The 23,438-nt window shown below is 38.2% G+C and overlaps 1 protein-coding gene across 1 annotated transcript; it reads left to right on the forward strand.

Annotated features, from left to right (window-relative positions):
* The first annotated feature begins 1,381 nt into the window (after positions 1–1,381).
* Positions 1,382–22,152, forward strand: LOC140155029 (collagenase 3-like). Its single transcript, XM_072177702.1, has 8 exons — positions 1,382–1,728; positions 3,439–3,710; positions 6,419–6,714; positions 7,256–7,414; positions 8,441–8,547; positions 8,673–8,820; positions 19,393–19,648; positions 20,167–22,152. Exons 1-8 carry the CDS (start codon positions 1,588–1,590, stop codon positions 20,168–20,170), a joined length of 1,383 nt encoding a protein of 460 aa, XP_072033803.1. The 5' UTR covers positions 1,382–1,587; the 3' UTR covers positions 20,171–22,152.
* Positions 22,153–23,438: the final 1,286 nt, after the last annotated feature.

Here is a 23,438-nt window from a genome sequence, read left to right on the forward strand (position 1 = left end):
TAAAACGTGAATGATATTTCTAATATACTCTTTTCTGGCAGCAACGCGTCAGCTGCTCGATGGAAATACCCTTTTTTTTCAATTTCGCGAACACATGGTTTGAAAAAACACCCCTTTTTTGTGTGTTTCGCGAATCGCGTTTCTTCATCTGAATACACCCCTTATTTCGCGAAATTTTCGACGAGCATGAATACCCGCGGATGCACGGAGTGCGGGGACCGGGACCAGTATAGCTTCAAGATGGCAAAGTTTTTGGCGCGCATTTGTATTATAAACTTATTTTGTCGCCATAGGTGCTGGATTTACTAGACTTCAAGGATTTTTTTTCAACCCCATCCCCCCATGTCTGATATAAAATTTGTAGTTTGATAAAGACTGGTGTTTTTTCGTAATATGATAAAAGCAGTCATTAAGTGACAAAAGGGTTAATTCAACAAGACTCTCAAATTTGAAGTCAGTGACGGTGCCAAAATACAGAACTTTGTACTTTTCAAATACAAAAAAAAAGAAGCCAAGAACAGGGCCTACCGGGGTATCGATTTTTAACATTTTATTTGGCCATTTCAAAAACAACTTAATTTCCGTTTTAACAGAATTTTATTTTTGCATTTACGTAAGAGAAACATTCATGGTCATTCGAATTGAGATATATCTACAAATTTATTCTGTGCACAAGCTTTAATGAAACGTCATATCAGTGCGCATATTATATCAAAAAATCGGCAAAATAATTGTAGATTTTTTTTGTTATAATCGAAAATGTCCGAAATTTCCATTTTTCCAATGGACGCGTGCACTAATTTTAAAAAAAAAATAGGCCATTATTTTACATGTTTATTTCTAAAAAAATTAATCTGTCGACCCCTCGACTTTCTTTTTTTTCTTTTCTTTTTTTTTTTTTTTTTTTTTTGAATATTCGAAATATATCGATAAAATTTGGTTTGTACATTGAATTTGAAGGCAAATAGCAGGACGGGATCTTACTGGTCTGTCTCAAAGTTCATAACGTGTTCTTTGGAAAAAGCCTTTTTAGCAAGTTTACAAATCGCAAAAAGAAATACATTCCACTACATAAAAATCATGAACATTATGACATACGGGAAATGTGACGACTTAAATATTTGATATTCATTGAATATCGGAAGTGATGGAGCATTTAAAAGTTATCCTAGTAGTAAGAAATCTACGTATATAACGTGTGGGGGAACCCTCCTTTCCGTCTCGGATATCGTATCAGACAGGCTGCATGCAAAGGTTGATTCAATTTGAAACGTCAAAGGTCAATGCCAAATTTATATAAAAATAAAATATTACTATGAGACTCTTTGCTTACAAATAGATATTATTTTTCTAAATCGTTAGGTTTTCAATTAAGATTTTCCCGGAATTATGACTTCTGTCATTGTACATGAAGTCAACATTAGTTCATAGCTGTTCAAAGTGGTTGGATGACTTATATCTAGCAGTATGAGGCCTAGGAAGTGGCAAGCTTCCCACTCATATTTTATGATTATTTATACCAAAGACTCTGTACCAAAGACTTCCACTACAAAAACTTGAGAGAAGGGTAGCTGAGCATTATCTATCATGGCGGGAGCTGAATATCTAACTTTCTGGATATGTACTGTTATATTTATTGTACATGAATGGAATACTTATGTACAAACAGCACCGGTTTATACGCATAAAGCATTAATTACAAGCGATGATGATCTGTCAGAAGCATTGGTAAGTAATTCGAAAATACTAAATTTCTCTTAAGAAGGTCGTCAAGTTGTTGAGATCAATTTATTTTAAATAATAATAATAAGCGCATACTTGCATAGGTCTCGAGATCGAAACGCTAAATTTTTTATAAAAAAAAGTCGTTTCTGTAATGACGAGGGGACTAGTAAAATATTTTTGCCTGAGATCTTGCCAAAATGCTGTCAGAAACATTGGTATAAGTAATTCGAACGTAATAAATATAAGTTGTTGAGATCATTAATGTTTATAAGCGTATATACTCCCATAGATATCGAAACGCCAAATTTAAAAAAAAAAATCTTTTTAATAATGACTGATACATTTGCCCGAGATCGTGCCAAACTGCATATTTGTCAGAAAGTTACTATAATTTCTTTTTCTGATTTAGGCCTATATTCCGGGGATATGTGCGAAATGTACAAAATGTACGGCAGTAGGGGGACTTGCCGCCCAAATGGTATGCCGGGTATTTTTTTCTCAAAAAACTTTTGACCGGAATCCATGTTTTGAAAAATTGCCCCGAAACGCCAAAATGGGTTAAGTTTTTGCAAAAAATTGCCCCGAAACGAAAAAAAGGGGGAAGTTTTTACAAAAAAATTGCCCCGAAACGGCAAAAATGGTTTAAGTTCTTACAAACAAAAATATCCTTAGACATAGAGTGCATGTGTAGAAAAATCGCCCCAAACTTGCCAATTTGGTCGGTTTTTAAAGTAAAAATTACCTTGGGGTAGACTTTTGAACTGGGAATCTGGAGCTGCCGCATGCCGGCGGCATCGGTAAAAAGCGGGGGTCTATAAGAGCTGTGAACTGTAGGCCTAACCAAGGGCCTTTCTTGGCTTATGGTTAAAAATCCGTCGAGAAAAAAAAAAAAAAAGAAATGAAAGGAATGAGCATTAGAGCTGAAATTGTCAAAATTTACGGTATTTCAGTGCTCTGTTTGGTCAAATTCAGGGGTATTTCGGAGCTGCCGCGGTCCCAAAACATCGATCTTTCTGGGGAGTATGTACCCATCATGGTTAAGTTAAGGGTTAAGTGCCACGGGTTCATCGTGCGTTCAAATTTACCAATTTCTGTTGAACTTTTTTAGGAGTAGGCCCAGGAGTAGGCTACATGTGATGTGGTGTCGGCTGCGGTACGCGGTAGGCCTACTCAAAGTTTGAAGAAATCAGAGTGTGCGGCGGCAAATAATTCGTAACCCCATCAACACTTGAACCCACTGTGCCCGATACCGTAATTTAGCCAAAGATTGCTAAAAATGAGTCGTTGAGGTAACCTCATAGGGTTTGACATATGATTTGACATCGTATCACATGAAAAATAAAACACATGAACTATGTTAAACTTTTTAGATTACAACGTTTAAAAGTTTTTCAAACCGGTTGGAATAATAGTTTGAGGCACGATTTTTTTCTATCCGGGTCAAACAATGAAAAGTGGTCATGTGTCACATCACTTACATTTATTGTGTGTAAAAAAAGGAGTGTCCATCAGTCAATCAATGAATCAATCAATCGATCAATCAATCAATCACGATATCAGTCAATCAAGATATCAAGATATCAAGATATCAATCAATCAAACAGTCAATGCAAAATATAATTAAACGCTTGGTTTGTGTTATTTTGATTTCAATCCGAAGTAGTTTGTTGCACCTGTTATTAATAATCGTCTATTTATTAATTAATGTTTCAGAACTATATGACGAAATATGGGTTTCTAAGATCGCCTGGAAGTGTATTTGGCTATGCACATTTGGTCAACCTCATCAAAGATGTCCAATTTGTACTTCACGTGAATCAGACTGGGGAATTAGATGATGATACGATGACGGCGTTACGAAGACCAAGATGTGGTGTAAAAGATGCGCCAGTGGAAGAACGGAGTGTCGAAGCACATGTCTTGAAGAGAAATAAAAGATATACAATAAATTGGCATAAGTGGGATAACAGGTTTATTAAATATAGGTATGTAAATTGTAAATGTTTTTGTCCGTTTATAGATACCGTAAACACTCGTTTACAAGCATATAGTTTTTTTGATGAAAGCTAAATTTAAACGAGACAGCCGTTATATACGAGTATACGATGCCAATACAATAGATTGGTTTGTTTGATATGTTTGTATCGGTAATTAATTTGCTTAAGGTTACACAGAGAAACGTATAAAAACGTATAAAAGACGTATAAAGTTGTTCTCTAAAACCGCGTTTTCTCAGCAATCAAATATCGCAGTGAGTCAAATGTTGGTGCATGGATGTATCTTTACATTATTTTTGTGTGTTTATACAAAATTTTAGAATCCGTTTGAAAATCCTTCGTTTAAATCATTTTTACGCACCATGTTCAAAAGATCAAAAACGCGTTCCACGCAGTTTTTTTCAAATGTTCGCTCCGTATAAAACCACGCCGAGTGATTATTTTCTCTTTTTTTGTATTGTACTACAAATCGACCAAAGAAATAATGTTGCCATGGGGAAGAACAAAATACAGAACCGATTAAATTTTATTAGCCCGTTTTGGGGAACAATTTTCGAGAATCTTGTACCACAAAACACTGTTTTGTTACATTATCAATATCTGGATTGTGGTACGTTAATTTTGATTTCTAACTGCCTACATTATTTCTCAAATGTCTGTCGCTTACTTTACCATTTGAATTTCACTCCAAATTTAAGCTACTTTTGCAAAAAACGAGGTTTTTCGCCATCGATACCTCCGACATTGACAGCGGTAACAAGCTTGTTTATCATAAGAGCCTGTTATGCACTATTCCATAAGTATCAGTTTGAGATCAATCATTTTCATGTGCCCCGGTGGCTCAATCGGTTAGCGCGCCGGACCTACGCTCTACTATATAATACTATAGTTTTGACCTGGAAAATTTTGGTACGTGTTCGAGTCCCTATGTGGTCCATTCCATTTAGTTTAGTTTATTTTTCTCTCACTTTTTTTTTTTTTTTTTGTTCGTTTCTTTCTTTCTGACTGCAGCGATTGATTGTTTTTGCCCGTTTTTGGTTCATTAGATAATTCAGCAATTTTTAGGCCTATACTAGTCTATAAAATAGGCGCGGCCTTTGAACATATTTTTACAAATTAGATTAACAAAATATTGGTTGTTGGTTTTGTTATTATTGTTGTAGTTATTGTTGCACAGTGTCTTCGACCCTATATCTTCATGGCAGGAATCGCCATGGTAGGTTAAATCCACAGCCACGATTAGCCATTTGGTTCAAACCTTTAAAGCACTTTTAAACTAATAATTAGTCGAGGGACATAACTAAGGCTACTCACAATAGCCGGGTAATCGATCTTGGTTGTGCGTGATTAAGCTTGTATACCCCATTGAGGTCAATGGTCATCGACTTTTATACTGCCTACAGTGAGTGCAGCTGTACTACACGCTGCACGCTGTAGTCCATAACAGGACCAACGCAATATAAAATGGTCAAATTTTGAGTTCAAAGCGCACGGCCAATTTTCAAAGCGCATTCTAGCGACTATCATATCTGTTCAACACGTATTTCCAAGTTTATGAGACCACATCTGGTGTCTTGAGAAAAAAATCATGACGGGAGATATTCATCATTTTCTAACCCGGTATCAGAAGATTTTCGTCTGATATCAAAATCGTGCATAGCAATTCACGTGTATCGATCCCGTGTATTCATTTTAGTGTCCCTTCTGCACCAAATAATTATTAGCCAGGCGGTGTCGGTGTGTGTTGTATATCAATTAGTGGGTTTTTGGCGGGTTCGCCGTCGGACAAGTTCTAAACTTGTCCGACGGCGAACCCGCTAAAACCCACTAATTGTTATGAATTCCGTCGTAAAAGCCTATCCCACAAATTGTTGTATATATTGCATAATCAGGGTATGCATAGGCCTACTGGGCCTGTTATAGCCTATAGAAGCATTGCGACAGATATCATCCAGGATAATTTTAAAAATTGAAAATTTAGAAAATCCAAAGGAAAATTGCCCGGAAAATTGCCGAAAACGGCTGCCCACAATCAACCCCCCCATCAGCCCATTATGGTCCTATCATGGTCGCCCCCTCCCTATGTCCGTGCCCTAGTTCAGATTGATACACTATTGTACGCGTGAGTTCATTCTTTTCTGCATGGCTGTTTCCATTATTAACTTACGCCCCTCTGGATTCAAGCCTTGAAAATCAATTGTATTTAACCTTAAACTCCATTATTATAATTTTGTGATGGACGGCAGGACGGGGTTTGGATTAATTTAGCTTTCCTCAAAAGCATTCAATATGCTTGTAGACGAGGTTTTACGGTATATGTCTTATGATAAATATTATTGTTTCGTGGATTAGCATCAATTTAATACAACCAGTATTATATATGTTGAGCACCTGTTACGAGGCCCTATACACGTTCAATTTTATTGGGCAATATCAAAGACCCTAGATACAAGAGTGGATACAAAATCTACCATTGTGCACTACATGCTACGGTATTAATGTTCGTGTGTACAGTGCACATTGGTAGATTTTGTATACACTCTTGTATCTATGGTCTTTGATATTGATTAATAAAACTGAACGTGTTTAGACTGCATTACTCTGGACTGCGGTTTTTGGCGCCAAATTTAAATAGTAAATATCATAATACTGGTTTAGCATAGCTGTAACTTTTCAACTTCCACTCCCTATTACAGGATCCTGAATTACCCAACCGATAGTGAACTTACCAACGCACAAGTAGACGAAGCTGTGGATAGAGCAGTCGAACAGTTCAGTAATGTTACAAGATTGATCTTCAAAAAAATCACCGACAACGGATATGCAGACATTTTCATCAAATTCGAGTCTTGGAATCACGGCGATGGTTATCCATTTGATGGGCCTAATGGTACTGTGGCACATGCATTCGTGCCCGAAGGAATCTATGGAGATTATGATGGCGATGTTCATTTTGATGATTCCGAAGATTTTACACACGAAGGCGAAAAAGGTAACAAGCGTCTTTCTTTCTTTCTTTCTTTCTTTCTTTCTTTCTTTCTTTCTTTCTTTCTTTCTTTCTTTCTTTCTTTCTTTCTTTCTTTCTTTCTTTCTTTCTTTCTTTCTTTCTTTCTTTCTTTCTTTCTTTCTTTCTTTCTTTCTTTCTTTCTTTCTTTCTTTTTCTTTCGCTCTTTCTTTTGCTCTTTCGCTCTTTCACTCTTTCGCCTTTTCTTTCGCCTTTTCTTTCGCTCTTTCCGAAGCTTTTACACACTAAGGCGAAAAAGGTACAACTGATTTTTATTGGCGTCATCTACTATCCATCTCCTTTCCACTCTTTCTTTCTTTCTTTCTTTTTTTTTCTTTCTTTCTTTTTTCTTTTGCTCTTCCTTTCGCTCTTCCTTTCTTTCACTTTTTTTTCTTTCACTCTTTTTTCGCTCTTTCGCTCTTTTGATTGCCCTTTCTTTTACTTTCTCTCTTTCGCTCTTTTTTGTTCTTTTTTTTCACATTCCTTCTTTCTTTGAGCGTCTGTTGTAACTTTTATATTGTCTCCATAGGTTACAATTTGTATCAAGTAGCACTTCATGAAATTGGTCATAGTCTTGGGCTTGAACATTCGTGGGTGGATGGTGCCGTCATGATTCCCGATTACCCTGGGTATAACGCATCTTATGCATTGACAAATGACGAGATACGGGCACTCCAACTTTTGTATGGTAAGTTTAGTATTTTATCTTTTTATCGGAACCGGGAATTTTCCGGTTCGGAAATTGCTTCTATAATGATGAATGATGACAGAATTTAAATCTGTTTTGGCAGTAGTTTGCAGAATAATTTATGAAAACCAGTTTGTTAAGGGCTGGGGTATGAACGTTTGGATAGTATTTATTTTGGGACATCAGAGCACATCAGACATATCGAATTGCATTCTGAATACGAAGAATGTCATTCTGATATCAAATAATTTTGATTTTTGAAATTCGCAATTTAATACACATTTTATGGCAAATCATTAAAAATTGATATTTTTGATATTTAACAGTACTTGAAGTAAACTTTAGAAATCTGATGATTTATACTTAAAGTGTATGTAGGTGGGATGAAAAGCCGACGATCAATTGAAAATTTTGACCTTTCGTATTTCCCAAAACACCAAAAAAAATTAGGTCTTTTTGGGAAAAAAATCCATATCTTCAATATGAAAGGTCAAAATTTTCAATTGACCGTCGGCTTTTCCTCCCTGCTACATACACTTTAAGAATATAACATTAGATTTATATAATTTACTTCGAGGACTGTTATATATCAAAATTTGAAAAATATCAAATTTTTATAATTTGTCATAAAATTTGTATTATATTGTGATTTTCAAAAATGAAAATTATTTGATATCAGAAAGACATGCTTCGTATTCAGAATGCAATGCGATAGGTCTGAGGTGCTCTCATGTCGCACAAAAAATACTGTCGAAACGCAATAAACGCTCATTTTAGATCCCTTAATGGAGCTATACCCTCTAAGATTTTTGTGGTATAGTAGGGCACCCCAAGTTTTGTTTTCAGTGTATAAACAAAATTATAAATGCAATGTAGTCTTTAAAATCTTTCTCTCTCATCACATACCTATCATTTCTTACATTTTCCTTTACAATAGTTTTAAACTGTGCAATTAGGACGATTAGATTAATTTGTCTTCAATTGTGTGTTTTATTTTATTGACATTTTCTCATTAACTACATATAGGACCAAGGATACCGATTTCGAATGGCAAACCCTTGAATCCTGACGCACCATGTAACCTGGCATATGATGCTGCGACTATGATCGATAACAAACTCTTTGTCTTTAAGGTAGGACACACTATATGTTATTCTTTGTTAATGTAAAATCACATTGAATTCTTCAACTGTTAATAATATATAATGAAAAAAAACTGAATTCTTTTATGTTGAACTCTCCCCATTTTTTATTATAGGATAACAGATACTGGCGACTTACAGACTTTGAGACTCTCTTGTCGTATAAGAAGGGACAATCAATCAAGAAGCGTTTTCGTGGTGTTCCAACTCCAATTGACGCCATCTATCAGCGTCCCCAAGATGGAAATGTGCTCATTTTTAAAGGTATCATTGTCTTGTTGAATATTTCGTATTAAACATTATTCAGGTATACGATTATAAATAACTTTGATTTTGGGTGTTATCGTGTACCCAATAACATGTAGATGAATTAAAAATTGCATTTTTTGTTTTATGTTAGATATCCGTTTGCACTAGTTTTGACAACAACCCTGCATTTCATGGATACTGCCCATTTTAGGTCATCATGCATAGGAAACAATACTAGTTCATACAGGACATGTAGATGTACGGAAATCAACATTAGTCTGGGATGTTGATATTGCTCATTATAATAGTATGTACAGTCAGTTTAATACAGGAAACGTCAACGAAACCAAAAAGGAAGCGGATTAAATCCTGGCGTCACTGGTTTAGATATACGATTTATTCCGTGTATAAGAAAAGCAACAGTGGACGGTATGCCACATAATAATGGACTGGTTTTCTGCGGCCTTTTTAAACGTTTAAATACAACACAAGTCATGTGCAGGAAAAACAGCACTGGTGTCTGCTATATGTCACATTACCCCGCATCCAGGTGTAGGAAAAACAACACTAGTCTCATATGTTGCACATTACAGGGCATCCAGGCGCAGGAAAAACAACACTAGTCTCCAGCGTTACACATTACATGGCATCCAGGCACGGCAAAACAACACTAGTCCCTTATGTTGCACAATACAGGGCATCCAGGCGCAGGAAAAACAACACTAGTCTCCAGCGTTACACATTACATGGCATCCAGGCACGGCAAAACAACACTAGTCCCTTATGTTGCACAATACAGGGCATCCAGGCGCAGGAAAAACAACACTAGTCTCCAGCGTTACACATTACATGGCATCCAGGCACGGCAAAACAACACTAGTCCCTTATGTTGCACAATACAGGGCATCCAGGCGCAGGAAAAACAACACTAGTCTCCAGCGTTACACATTACATGGCATCCAGGCGCAAAACAACACTAGTCCCTTATGTTGCACAATACAGGGCATCCAGGCGCAGGAAAAACAACACTAGTCTCCAGCGTTACACATTACATGGCATCCAGGCACGGCAAAACAACACTAGTCCCTTATGTTGCACAATACAGGGCATCCAGGCGCAGGAAAAACAACACTAGTCTCCAGCGTTACACATTACATGGCATCCAGGCACGGCAAAACAACACTAGTCCCTTATGTTGCACAATACAGGGCATCCAGGCGCAGGAAAAACAACACTAGTCTCCAGCGTTACACATTACATGGCATCCAGGCACGGCAAAACAACACTAGTCCCTTATGTTGCACAATACAGGGCATCCAGGCGCAGGAAAAACAACACTAGTCTCCAGCGTTACACATTACATGGCATCCAGGCACGGCAAAACAACACTAGTCCCTTATGTTGCACAATACAGGGCATCCAGGCGCAGGAAAAACAACACTAGTCTCCAGTGTTACACATTACATGGCATCCGGCGCCCCACGACAACTACACTCTTTCCCTTATGTTGCACAATACAGGGCATCCAGGCGCAGGAAAAACAACACTAGTCTCCAGCGTTACACATTACATGGCATCCAGGCACGGCAAAACAACACTAGTCCCTTATGTTTGCACAATACAGGGCATCCAGGCGCAGGAAAAACAACACTAGTCTCCAGTGTTACACATTACATGGCATCCAGGCACGGCAAAACAACACTAGTCCCTTATGTTTGCACAATACAGGGCATCCAGGCGCAGGAAAAACAACACTAGTCTCCAGCGTTACACATTACATGGCATCCAGGCACGGCAAAACAACACTAGTCCCTTATGTTGCACAATACAGGGCATCCAGGCGCAGGAAAAACAACACTAGTCTCCAGTGTTACACATTACATGGCATCCAGGCACGGCAAAACAACACTAGTCCCTTATGTTGCACAATACAGGGCATCCAGGCGCAGGAAAAACAACACTAGTCTCCAGCGTTACACATTACATGGCATCCAGGCACGGCAAAACAACACTAGTCCCTTATGTTGCACAATACAGGGCATCCAGGCGCAGGAAAACAACAACACTAGTCTCCAGTGTTACACATTACATGGCATCCAGGCACGGCAAAACAACACTAGTCCCTTATGTTGCACAATACAGGGCATCCAGGCGCAGGAAAAACAACACTAGTCTCCAGCGTTACACATTACATGGCATCCAGGCACGGCAAAACAACACTCGGCCCTAATGGAGCACAATACAGGGCATCCAGGCGCAGGAAAAACAACACTAGTCTCCAGCGTTACACATTACATGGCATCCAGGCACGGCAAAACAACACTAGTCCCTTACGTTGCACAACGCCGAAGCATCCAGCCGAAGGAAAAACAACACTAGTCTCCAGCGTTACACATTACATGCCATCCCAGCACGGCAAAACAACACTAGTCCCTTATGTTGCACAATACAGGGCATCCAGGCGCAGGAAAAACAACACTAGTCTCCAATATGTTGCACATTCCATGGGCATCCAGGCGCAGGAAAAACAACACTAGTCTCCAATATGTTGCACATTCCATGGGCATCCAGACACAGGAAATACAACACTAGTCTCTTATGTTGCATATTACAGGGCATCCAGGCGCAGGAAAAACAACACTAGTCTCCAGTGTTGCACAATACAGGGCATCCATCAGGCACAGGAAAAGCAACACTAGTCTCTTATGTTGCACATTACAGCGCATCCAGGCGCAGGAAAAACAGCATTATAGTAGTCTCCAATGTTGCACATTACAGGGGCATCCAGGCGCAGGAAAAACAACTCTACCCAGTGGGCACAGGTTAGGATTTCGACGTTGTATCAACGTTGATACAACGTCGAAATCTAACCTAACCAGATTTCAACCTGATTTCAACCTAGAGATTGGTTGAAATCAGGTTGAAATTTCAACGTCGATACAACGTTGAAATTTCAACCTGATTTCAACCAACTTTCAATGCAAAAAAATTAAGAAGGTTGAAATCAGGTTGAACTTCAACGTTGATACAACGTTGAAATTTCAACCTGATTTCAACCAATGTTTCAACGCACAACTTAATGGCCTTTTTAATACATAAGATATTATTAGGACGAAATAGGCCTATGCTTAGTATATTAACATGATTAAAGTAATTATATCCATGCCGCATGATCTCCCGATTTATACCGTAGGCCCTACTTCCGTTTCTCTTCTTCAAAAGTGGCCCGCCGCGGCGTTCACTACCTCCAACAAGCATGTAATGACTTACGCGAAAACACCGGGTGGTACGGGGTATGCTATACGGCCCCGTCGCCGCTCAATTGGCGGGCTGATGTTGATATGGGAATTCCTACAACTTGGTGGAAGCTGGTGCGACAAACACTTGTTGGGGGATGCAAAAAAAAGGGGGGGGGGTGCTGAAAAGTTTAAACCCTTCTAGGGGGGGGGTGGCCTTGAAAAAAATAAACTAACAATTTTCCTGTGAAAATTGAGTTTACATGATTTTCGATGGGATTGACCCATAATTTTTATGTCAAAAAGGGGACCCTGAACTATTTGAGAACTGATAATTTTTTTTGCATCAGACCCCGAACAAGTGTTTTGAACGGTCCCTAATAGGCCTATTGTTATTTCGCATATTCTTTTAACCATTTTACTAACACGTGATATCGCCCGGGGTAATGTCCGGGTATCGCCGCCGGCGTCAGAGGTGCAGAGGTCGGCATCCATACGCGGGAGGCAACCGGGTGTGGAGTGAGTGGGCCGTACGCAGCGGTCATGTAGTCGGGCCCCTAGCCCCTGGCTGGAGCCGGCCGCATCATAGGCCTCTATGTTATCGATCAAAGTCGGCGAAAGCAGGGGAGGGGGAACGCACTCTCTCAAATTTGTTCATGGGACGGCAAGTGTTATAGGTAGGCCTATACACGCACGTTTGGCAAGCTATTGTAGGTGGGTGCGTACGCTCGCGCACATTGCCGGTAGGCCCTACACACACGCGTTCGCAAGTGTTGGTGAGTACGCACGCGGGTTCGCAAATGTTTGCGAGTACGCACTCACGTTTGGAAGTTTTCATGCGTACGCTTGCGAACATTACCGGTATGCACACACGTTTGCAAGTGTTTGCAAGTACGCACGCGCGTGCACAAGTGTTTGCAAGTACGCATGCGCAATCTCAAGTGGTTATATGATATTGCGGTTTATGGGTACGCATGCACATGCTCAAGTGTTATGGGTACGCACATGCGTTCGCGAGTTATTGCGGGTACGCACGTGCGTACACAAGTAGGCCTACTTGCAAGCCTACAAACGTACGTTCGCAAGTGTTTATGGGCACGCATTTGGCATGCGAGTTCGCAAGTGTTCGCAAGTGTTTTCGTGTTTGCATGTGCGTTCGCAAGTGTTTATGAGTACTCGCGTGCGTGCGCAGGTTATTTGCATGTGCGCATGCCCATTCGCAAGTGTTTGCGAGTACGCAAACACGTTCGCAAGTATTTGAAAGTACGTACACGTGTGCGCAAGTGTTTGCATGTACACACCCGTTCGCAAGTGTTTATACGTACGCATGCACGTTCGCAAGTGTTTGCAAGTACGCAAGCGTGTGCGCAAGTGTTTATGGGTACGCACGCACATGTGCAAGTGTTTATGGATACGCACCTGCGTTCAAAAGTTATTTCGGGTACGCACGTGCGTGCGCAGGTGTTTGCAAGTACGTATCGCTTTCGCCCAACACTATGGGATATTTAGAGAATAAACGATAGGAATTTTTATTTTGCCTATCCTCTACCGTGTGATAGACGACAGGCAGGTCCAATATTTTGAGTAGTGGATGCCGGCGCAGCCGGTATCCACTACGATAAAAATATTGGACCTGCCTGTCGTCTATCATAGGTAGAGGATAGGCAAAATAAAAATTCCTATCGTTTATTCTCATTCTTAGTCAGTTAAATATTATTTTAATAACTGTAAACAATTTTTTAAAAAAAACTAAGTTACCGTCATAAAACTCCCTCATTATAAAATGAACGGAACTTGTTTACAACTTCACGTATTCTGTTGCGCGTACTGCTAGCGCGTCGCGTATTCCGCACTAGTCTACGCATTACAGCGCAATACATACGCGCACCTCTACAAGCGTGTAAGGCATTATCAAGACGCATGATGACGTGGGGTCGTCTACGGCCTGATAAACGGCACCCGAAATCTTGCGATTGTCCAATCAAAAATGTGTCTACGAACTAGACCACTCCACTGACTAAGAATGCCCAATGTACAGCAGTGAAAGAAAGCAGGACCGCGACACTCCGGAGGACAGCAGAGGACAGAAAAATGTGACTCTCCTGCTAGTCTCCTACACAACCAGTTAATTATGTTTTTGTTCATACCGCATACAGTCTGGCCCGCGCCCGAGACTAGCAGGAGAGTCACATTTTCTGTCTTCACATCGGTATAGGCCGTCTGCACGTTAATTGTACGGAGTGTCGCTTCTCTACCTTTATTTTCTCTGGTGAAAGTCATGAAAGTAAATGGAGTTACACACGTACGAGTGACGTACATGAACTTGAGGCCTAAATTTGCAAATAAAACAGGTTAGTAAACATTTAAATTTTCTTTAAAAGTCTATTTGAATTTTGGACATATTGCAGCATGTATATTTCCACTTGTTTTTCCATTTTGTATCATCAGGATATGTTAAAATAGTTAAGCTTACTAAGCAGTTAAGATACATGCCTGTTGTTCATGTTGTTCGAGCATATTCTCTAACGCAATGCGACGGTATCCGTGAGCAAATTCGTTGCTAGTGTTTTTCGAGCAACATGCCTGCTGCATGCTGTATATACGATGAAAGCACCATTAGACAGACACGATACAGTCATGACAGTGCCTTGACTTGTAGGCCTACTTTGTAGAAGACTCGGTCAGTTTGGAATATTTGCTGGGGCAATGTAAATGTAAATAACAAACTAGGCATGCTAGGCCCCTAGCCCTAGTCATATCGTACAGTAAAAGGTCTTGCTTGGTACTGCTGGGAGCATAGATAGGTGAACCCTAGGCCCTAGACTACGTCCTAGTCATGTTCATGTCATGTGCATGTGCATGATGTGCTAGGTCGTGTATTAAATGATTTTATATTTAAACATTTACGTTTAACCGGTAGGGGAGTCTAGGTTTGTAACTCCGTCAAGTTTTTTGATTTTTTTGATATAATTACGCATATTTAATCCTACTGCATATCTATGCCCAAATATAATGTTTCTGTGTAAATTATGGAAATAGTTGTGTTTTTATTTTAAATGATAATCCCTAAATTGTTATTTTTGTCGTTACAGCTGACGTGTCGTTGCGCCACATGATAAAGGAATCAAAATAAGATCAGTGAAGATTGGCCATGCAATAGACAGACTATAGTCCATGACAATGTACAATGTATAAAGCATCAAGAAAATTGACTTAACATCAGAAAGGTTAGATGCAGCCAAAGATTTCGGATGAACTGGTCACTTGAGAGAGCCATTAGTTTAAAAGAATGGCATGGAGCAACTCCTAGATCAACCCTCCTTCTTCCTGCAAATTCTGCCTTTGGGTCCATCGTAGAGCAATAGTGCCACGTACTACTCATCAGTTTAAGTTCTAACCTTGTTAGTCATGAAGGGTCAAAGGGTCCTTCATTCCATCTATATCCCGCAGATGGAATGTACTCCCGCCTCAAATTCCAGGAATTGTGAAACGGACCAGCTTCAAATCTAGGCGCCAACCCATCAGCTTAATGATAACAGCTGTTATTGCCTTGATATGTGTCTTAACATACAAAGAAAGAAGGTGAACAACTAAGCAAGCAATACAGATTCTGGTCTAGATTTTCTTGATATTGGTAGTGATGACATCATCAATGCGAAATAAGCCTACTGATAGGGTTGACGTTTTCGATGCTTATCTCCTTCAGCTAAAACTGAGCACGACAAGGATCCTTTGAACATGTGTTGAAGGGTGGAGTGCAAGCGCAGAACAGTTCCAAAACTATTGATCACATTCTCTGTATGATCTGATCATCAGTCTAAGAAAGTTAGTGTGAAGTTCTTCCATGAGAAAAATAAAAGTATTTAGTTGTATAATCTGTCAACAATTTCCAGTTTAGTTAGCGTATCAAAAGTCAAGACTTAGAAACCATATTTTAAAGATACCTTGCATGGTATCAGAAGTTTTAAAGTAAAGTTGTAACGTGAAAAGAAGATTTTTACGCGTTTTCTTCAAGTTAATATTGAATGGATATTCCAAATGCGCAAGCCAGGGAAACCCCTTATTAACATTAAATACGAGGTTCATTTAAAAAGTTCTACCTCCATCGTCACCTCTCTATCTTACGTGTCAGGCAATTGAAATTAAACATCCCAGCAAACACAAAATGTTTTCGAGATCATTCGCAAAAGGTTATAAAAGGTTGTCAGAAAACGTTTAAATGTCGGGTTATATAAAGGTTATATTAAGGGTATAAAACGTTTTCATAACATTAAAAACATTTTTTTGATAATTTTCTGCCCAGCAAACACAAAATGTATTACAGAAACGTTTAAATGTCGGGTTATATAAAGGGTATAAAAACGTTTCAATAACATTCCAAAAACATTTTTGAAAACTTGATACAAAACATTCTGAACAGAATGTTATTTTGGGGTTGAAAAAATATTTTGCGAAAAATGTTTGCCTAAAATATTTGCAATAACGTTTTAAAACCGTTTTCATGACATTTATATAACCCGACATTTAAATGTTATTAAAATGTTTTAAAAAAAACATTTTAAGAACATTTCTGTGTTTGCTGGATGCAAATATTTTAACATTAATTAGTTATTTAAGTGTTGACAAAATATTTGGCAAAAATGTTTGCATTGATAGTTTACAATAGCATTTTGAAAACATTGTTAAAATATTGTTGTAGTGTGTTTTTATACAAAACGTTTTAAACGTTTTCATGACCTTTATATAACCCGACATTTTAATGTTATAAATACGTTTTTACCTAAGCCAAAAGCCAAAATATAACTTATCTAAAACGTTTTTGTGTTTGCTGGGATGATTATACCCTACATCTTGGCTACAAAATAAAAGTTATTAAATGTAATGTTTGGTTTTTAAGATGTGTTTGTTAAAGCGAATACAGATTTGGTGCGCCGGAAACGGTCTGAAAGATTTAAAAGGTGGCCTAACATCTATGTGGAAGTCATTACAGATTTATTTCTGAAAATAATTAAATTGCTGTATTTTTGTTCAAATACTTTAATCAATATCTAATGCTTGCATGTAGTGCAATTTAACTGGGTATCTTGTATTTTGCACCCTCAATTCATCATGATCAGTGCTTTAATTAAAGCCTATGTGAGCTGATAAATGTGGTTAAGGTTAAAAGTAGGTCCAATCATCAAATTAAGGCTTATTACGGTAAACTGATATGAAAAGGTGAGAAATTAGCACCAGGTTGCAGGTTTACTCAGTGGTGGCCATCTTGAAAAAACAAATTGGTCTAAAATTTGATTTTTGGACAAAATGTGAATTTTTGGTCAAAAATGAGATTTTTGGTCAAAATGAGATTTTTGGTCAAAAATGAGATTTTTGGTCAAAAATGAGATTTTTGGTCAAAAAGTAGATTTTTGGTCAAAAAAGTAAATTTTTGGTCAAAAAGTAGATTTTTGGTCAAAATGAGATTTTTGGTCAAAAATAAGATTTTTGGATTTTTGGTCAAAATGAGATTTTTGGTCAAAATGAGATTTTTGGTCAAAAATGAGATTTTTGGTCAAAAATGAGATTTTTGGTCAAAAATGAGATTTTTGGTCAAAAATGAGATTGTTGGTCAAAAATGAGATTTTTGGTCAAAATGAGATTTTGGTCAAAATGAGATTTTGGTCAAAAATGAGATTTTTGGTCAAAATGAGATTTTTGGTCAAAATTGAATTTTCGTCAAAAATGTGATTTTTGGTCAAAAAGTAGATTTTTGGTCAAAATGAGATTTTTGGTCAAAAATAAGATTTTTGATAAAAGTGAGAATTTTTGGTAAAAAATGAGATTTTTGGTCAAAATGAGATTTTTGGTCAAAAATGAGATTTTTGGTCAAAAATGAGATTTTTGGTCAAAAATGAGATTTTTGGTCAAAATGAGATTTTTGGTCAAAATGAGATTTTTGGTCAAAATGTGATTTTTGGTCAAACATTAGATTTTTGGTCAAAAATCAGATTTTTGGTCAAAAATTAGATTTTTGGTCAAAAATGTGATTTTTGGTCAAAAATGTGACCGCTGCACACGGCACTCCACACCCAGTTGCCTGCCGCGTATGGGTGCCTACTGCACGGGGCCCTCTGCACCGACAACAACGCATGACCGCTGCGCACGACCTACCAACTCCACACGCCGCTGGCTCCCGCGTATGAGTGCCAACTGCGCATTCTGCACCGACTACGATGCGGGCGATATACCCGTGGCAATTCCCCAGGGCGATACCAGGCCTATAATCATGATATAATACACTAGCCGGCCGATTGTGAAACTCTACACGGGTAAGTATCAATTTATTACTATTATTTAGTAATTAGGCCCTATATTTGAATGATAATTTACATAATCGGGTTAAAATCGGAATATAATCAGGTTGAAATCGGGTTGAAATCGGGTTGAAATCAGGTTGAAATCAGGTTGAATTTCGACGTTGATACAACGTCGATACAACGTTGTATCAAGGTTGATGCCCATTTGCAAATACAACGTGATTTCAACCTTATTTCAACGTCGAAATCGGACGTTGATACAACGTCAGAAACTGACCCGTGTGCCCACTGGGTAGTCTCCAGTGTTACACATTAAAGGGCATCCAGGCGCATTAAAAACAACACTTTATAGTCTCCAATGTTGCACATTACAGGGGCATCCAGGCGCAGGAAAAACAACACTAGTCTCTTATGTTGCATATTACAGGGCATCCAGGCGCAGGAAAAACAACACTAGTCTCCAATGTTGCACATTACAGGGGCATCCAGGCGCCGGAAAAACAACTCTAGTCTCCAGTGTTGCACATTAAAGGGCATCCAGGCGCAGGAAAAACAACACTAGTCTCCAATGTTGCACATTACAGGGGCATCCAGGCGCAGGAAAAACAACTCTAGTCTCCAATGTTGCATATTACAGGGGCATCCAGGCGCAGGAAAAACAACTCTAGTCTCCAGTGTTGCACATTACAGGGCATCCAGGCGCAGGAAAAACAACACTAGTCTAATATGTTGCTCATCACAGGGCATCCAGGCGCAGGAAAAATATAACTATTCCCTGATGTGGCACATTGGCATTTAGGCGTAGGAAAAACTACACTGTTTCTAAATGTTAATGCAATTGCAGAGCATCTGCTAAGGAGAAAAACAGTACTCTCTGATGTTGCAAACATTTTGTCCAAGTATAACAGTATACATTTCAAACAAAGAACACCGGTTTGCTGCATACCATCATTTGGTAATTAAAGGCCTGACAATGTTTTTGTTTACTTTTTCAAATATCTGTCATTTTGTGGTGAATAATTCTTACCGGTTACTGTTGTCTTTCAACTTCACAGGTTCACAGTATTGGATGTATAATAAGCGAGATATTGTACCATCTTATCCGAGGTCAGTGACAGACCTAGGTCTTCCTGACAACCTAGATGCTGCCATCATTCTTGATCAATGGAATAAAACATACTTTTTCAAAGATACTCAAGTTTGGAGATACGACGAAGAAAACCAAGCTATTGATTATGGCTATCCATATCATATTAGAGAGGTATGGGAAGGTACCTCCTCCAGTACATGCTGCATTCAATTTTACAGACGGTAAGATAGAATTTTACCTTTTATAATACTGAAAGGTATACAAAAGCCGTTGTACTTTCTCTTACTTATGTTATTCATTGAGCCAATTGCATGCTGCTCTTTATGTTTTATACTTGTTTGGAAACGGTATTTGTTAACCGAGGAGTAGGTGTTTACTAAAAAGATTGTACGTTGCAACTAGAAATAAACCAATTTTATTAGTACTCTATATACTTAATATAATAGTGAGCTATTTTTGGATATTAAAAAAATATAATTACTATCAGAAGCAAATTTATTTGGAAAATATCAAAAGAGAACCAATGGAGTATATATGGGTATATTAGCACAACATAAAAATACACAAATACACAATGAAGATAAATCAAAGTAATGTTCAGTTGTTGATACTAAAACTTTCGACATTGTGCGGAATGAAACTTACTTACGTAGGTAAACATCTGAACAATTTGAGATCAACAAGGGTCTTTAATGTTTTACTTACACTTCCATGGTTTGTCTTTTTCTCTTTTTTACAGGTAATGCATATTTTGTTCAACGAAAGAAATACTACAGATATAGTAACACACTTCGTAACGCCGACCCAGGATACCCAAGATATTTTGGACAAGATTTCATCGGCTGCTGACATTCTGTGAATTGCCACGTCATCAATATTTATTCGAACTTATAAAATGTTCATAACTTTATATCGTTCTTCTTGGCATCACATTGATCTAAGCCGTTTTTACGGCATTTCATGTTTAGAACCACGTGAAAGACATTCATCCCATTTTCTTCTGAATACGTATCATTCTTACATGGGATGGTATACTCCATAGGACAGAATCACCGGCATCCATTGTTTGTGACCATGAGATATCGACCTACATTGAATATTGGCTGGACATTAACCCCATGCAAAATACGATAAACTCACACTTGTGTCTTTGCCTTACTGTACCGTGTCCAATGTCTTCGATACAAATGAAACACTCTCGAGTAGTCAATGGTGCTCTCCCACAGGGCACAAACCTCGGCCCGATTGGTTTTCAAGTTAGTGATTTATTAATGATGGATGATAGCGTTATCTACTGGAAGTATGTGGATGACCTTACACTTGCTCACCTGCTGAAAACCGCTCGTTCCGACAACCTAGTTCGGTTCAATGAATGGACTAAACGCGAACACGTATTATGTTGCTAAAAGGTGCTGTATTCGCTATCCTAATTCAAGACACCCCCTCCCCATGTCAAGCTCCGCAATGCAAGTATTATTATTCTAAGGTCTGTGATCAGAACAACTCGCTTCAAACCCAGCTTGTATCATATGACGATTGGGTGTCTTTTTATTTTTTTTAAATATTTCTTACCATACCATACCCCACCACTTTTTTTTTGAAGCCAAAAACTTTTGAACTAGCCAAAATATGTGTGCAATATTAATAATCAATACATGTTTCAATTAATTGTTCTGTTTTATAGTTAGAATTATCATGATTATATAAATGTATTGATGTGTTCTGTAGTAAATTATTATGAAATTTTGACGTCTTTGTAATGTAACATGCAATTTGACCTTCGGGTCACAAGTTAACAATTTTAATAAAATATAATTATAAAACTGAAATATTATACACTCGTCACTTAGATGACAATGCCGCATCGATCTGGGTTGGGGAAAACAGGTTTAACTGTCGTCCTACCCAGCAAAACACCAAACATTTGTCCGAAAACGTTTAAATGTCGGGTTATATAAACGGTATAAAAGAGCGACTGTCCGCTATACCTATAAAAAGCACCGCTATCTTTATACGGTTCCCTATCTCTAAGGTTCGCTATCATCACTAACGTGTAAATCAAATGGGGATCAAAATTTCTCTATTTCAAATACAGAAAAGGGTTCGCTATAATGTAAACAGATTCTAAGTGTCACTATCATTAATTTCAAATAAGGTTCGCTATCTCAAATTTAGAGAGATAGCGAACCTTATTTGAAATTAACGATATAGCGAACCTTACTTGAAATTAGTGATATTGAACCTTAGAAGTAAAGAACCTTATTTGTAATAATTAGTAATATCGAACCTTAGAAATGAAAGACCTTTTTTTGTAATTAGTAAGAGCGAACCTTAGAGATGGCGATTGGCAAATCTTATAGGTATAGCGGTCCTTTGAGATAGCGGGATGTTAGGCCCTACCTATATAAAACGTTTTTTTAAAAATAACATGAAAACTTAACGCAAAACGTTTCAAGTACGTGTTGGCAATAATTCCCAATTAGTGAATATATTTTGCTAAAATATGCGCCAAAATATTTTGCAATGATATTATATGACAAAATTTTGAAAATGTTGTTGTTTCAATGAATCATTCGTTTTATAGTTATCATGATCATATAAATGTATTTGTATGTATATAAATGTGTTATGTAAATTATCATGAAATTTTTACGCCTGTAAATTATCATGTAATTTGGCCTTCGGGTCACAAGTTGACAATTTTAATAAAATATACTTTAATATACTAAAATATTATTCTGTATATATACACTCGTCATTTAGGGACCCTTCACAAACACTTGTTAGGGGGGCCTGATGCAACAAGTGGGGCCCTGAAAAGTTTTCACTCTCCTAAGGGGGGGGCCTGAAAAAATGACCACAAATTTTCCTGGAAAATTTAGTTTATATGCTTTTCAATGGGGTTGACCCATAATTTTCATGTCAAAAAAAGGGAGGGGCCTGAAATTTTTGAGGTCTGTAAAGGGGGGGCGACAAATTTTTGCGATGAAATTGTTTTGCATCAGGCCTCCCCCCTAATATATGACACTGCCAGGAAAGACGAAAATAATTCAATGGTTGTAATGCATTATCTTGACTCGGTATTATCGGTGGGATATACCGGTTTTCTTTAGACAGATTGTATAAGTAAAGTCTTCGAGCTTCCAAAAAGACTTTGGTATTTTAAACTATTTTTGCCCATGATCGGGGTGAATTTTGGTGGGAAACGGGCTCCTTGCCCTTATCTTTTCCTTTGCCTTCTCAATTTTCTCTTCCATTTTTTATCAGGGGGTGGCACTTTTCTCTTTAATTTTTGTCAAGGGGGCATTTTGCCGCTCCCCCAATCTACGTCGACGGATGTTCCCCTACTCCCCAATTTTCGGTCAGCGGACTAGCTGGACGTGCAGATATGCGTGCTAGTGGTCAAAGTGACCATCAGACTGTTTTACTGGGCTAGTCATCTCCATTATAGGCATATTACCGGGTAGAAATTTGCCTTGCTCTGTGCCTCTTAAACCCCTTGATTTGGGGCAAAAATAGGCCTAGAATAAAATTGCAAAGTGCCCCGGTATTAACATCAAATTTCACCTTGATTTTGGGCTAAAATAGCTTAAAATTTCGAAAAACTAAAATTTTACCTCCCGGGAAACTATTGTTGTTATGCACCTGTATTAACCTACAAAAAGCTAAAGAACTTGGTTTTAACAAACTACCGTAACGAAATAAACCAATTTTATTTTCGTTAATGTCAAATTTACTCATGGCCACGTCGGCCTGCCATAACCGAGGCGCGCGCATACACGTTGCGTTGATGCATCATAAAAGTGCGCACCATGTGCGTACACGCCAGTGCTAAACGCGCGCTGCTTGTTACCCAGATACAACTGGTGTATCGTTGTCTGCACAACAAAGTCAACACAAAGCACCAAACTGCATTGCTTTGACAAAGCAGATAAGCAGAGGACAGAGCGAAGGTAAGTTACTTCAACAAAGCTTTGATTGTATTAAATTCATGAGCAATAATTGTATCAA

Source organism: Amphiura filiformis, chromosome 6 (assembly GCF_039555335.1).
Source record: "Amphiura filiformis chromosome 6, Afil_fr2py, whole genome shotgun sequence".
NCBI lineage: Eukaryota > Metazoa > Echinodermata > Ophiuroidea > Amphilepidida > Amphiuridae > Amphiura > Amphiura filiformis.

Excerpts from the sequence above, each read along its gene's own strand:
- LOC140155029 (XM_072177702.1), top strand. The coding sequence starts at position 1,588 with ATGGCGGGAGCTGAATATCTAACTTTCTGGATATGTACTGTTATATTT. Across the intron at positions 3,711-6,418 it reads AACAGGTTTATTAAATATAG|GATCCTGAATTACCCAACCG; the intron begins GTATGTAAATTG and ends TCCCTATTACAG. Across the intron at positions 7,415-8,440 it reads GGCACTCCAACTTTTGTATG|GACCAAGGATACCGATTTCG; the intron begins GTAAGTTTAGTA and ends AACTACATATAG.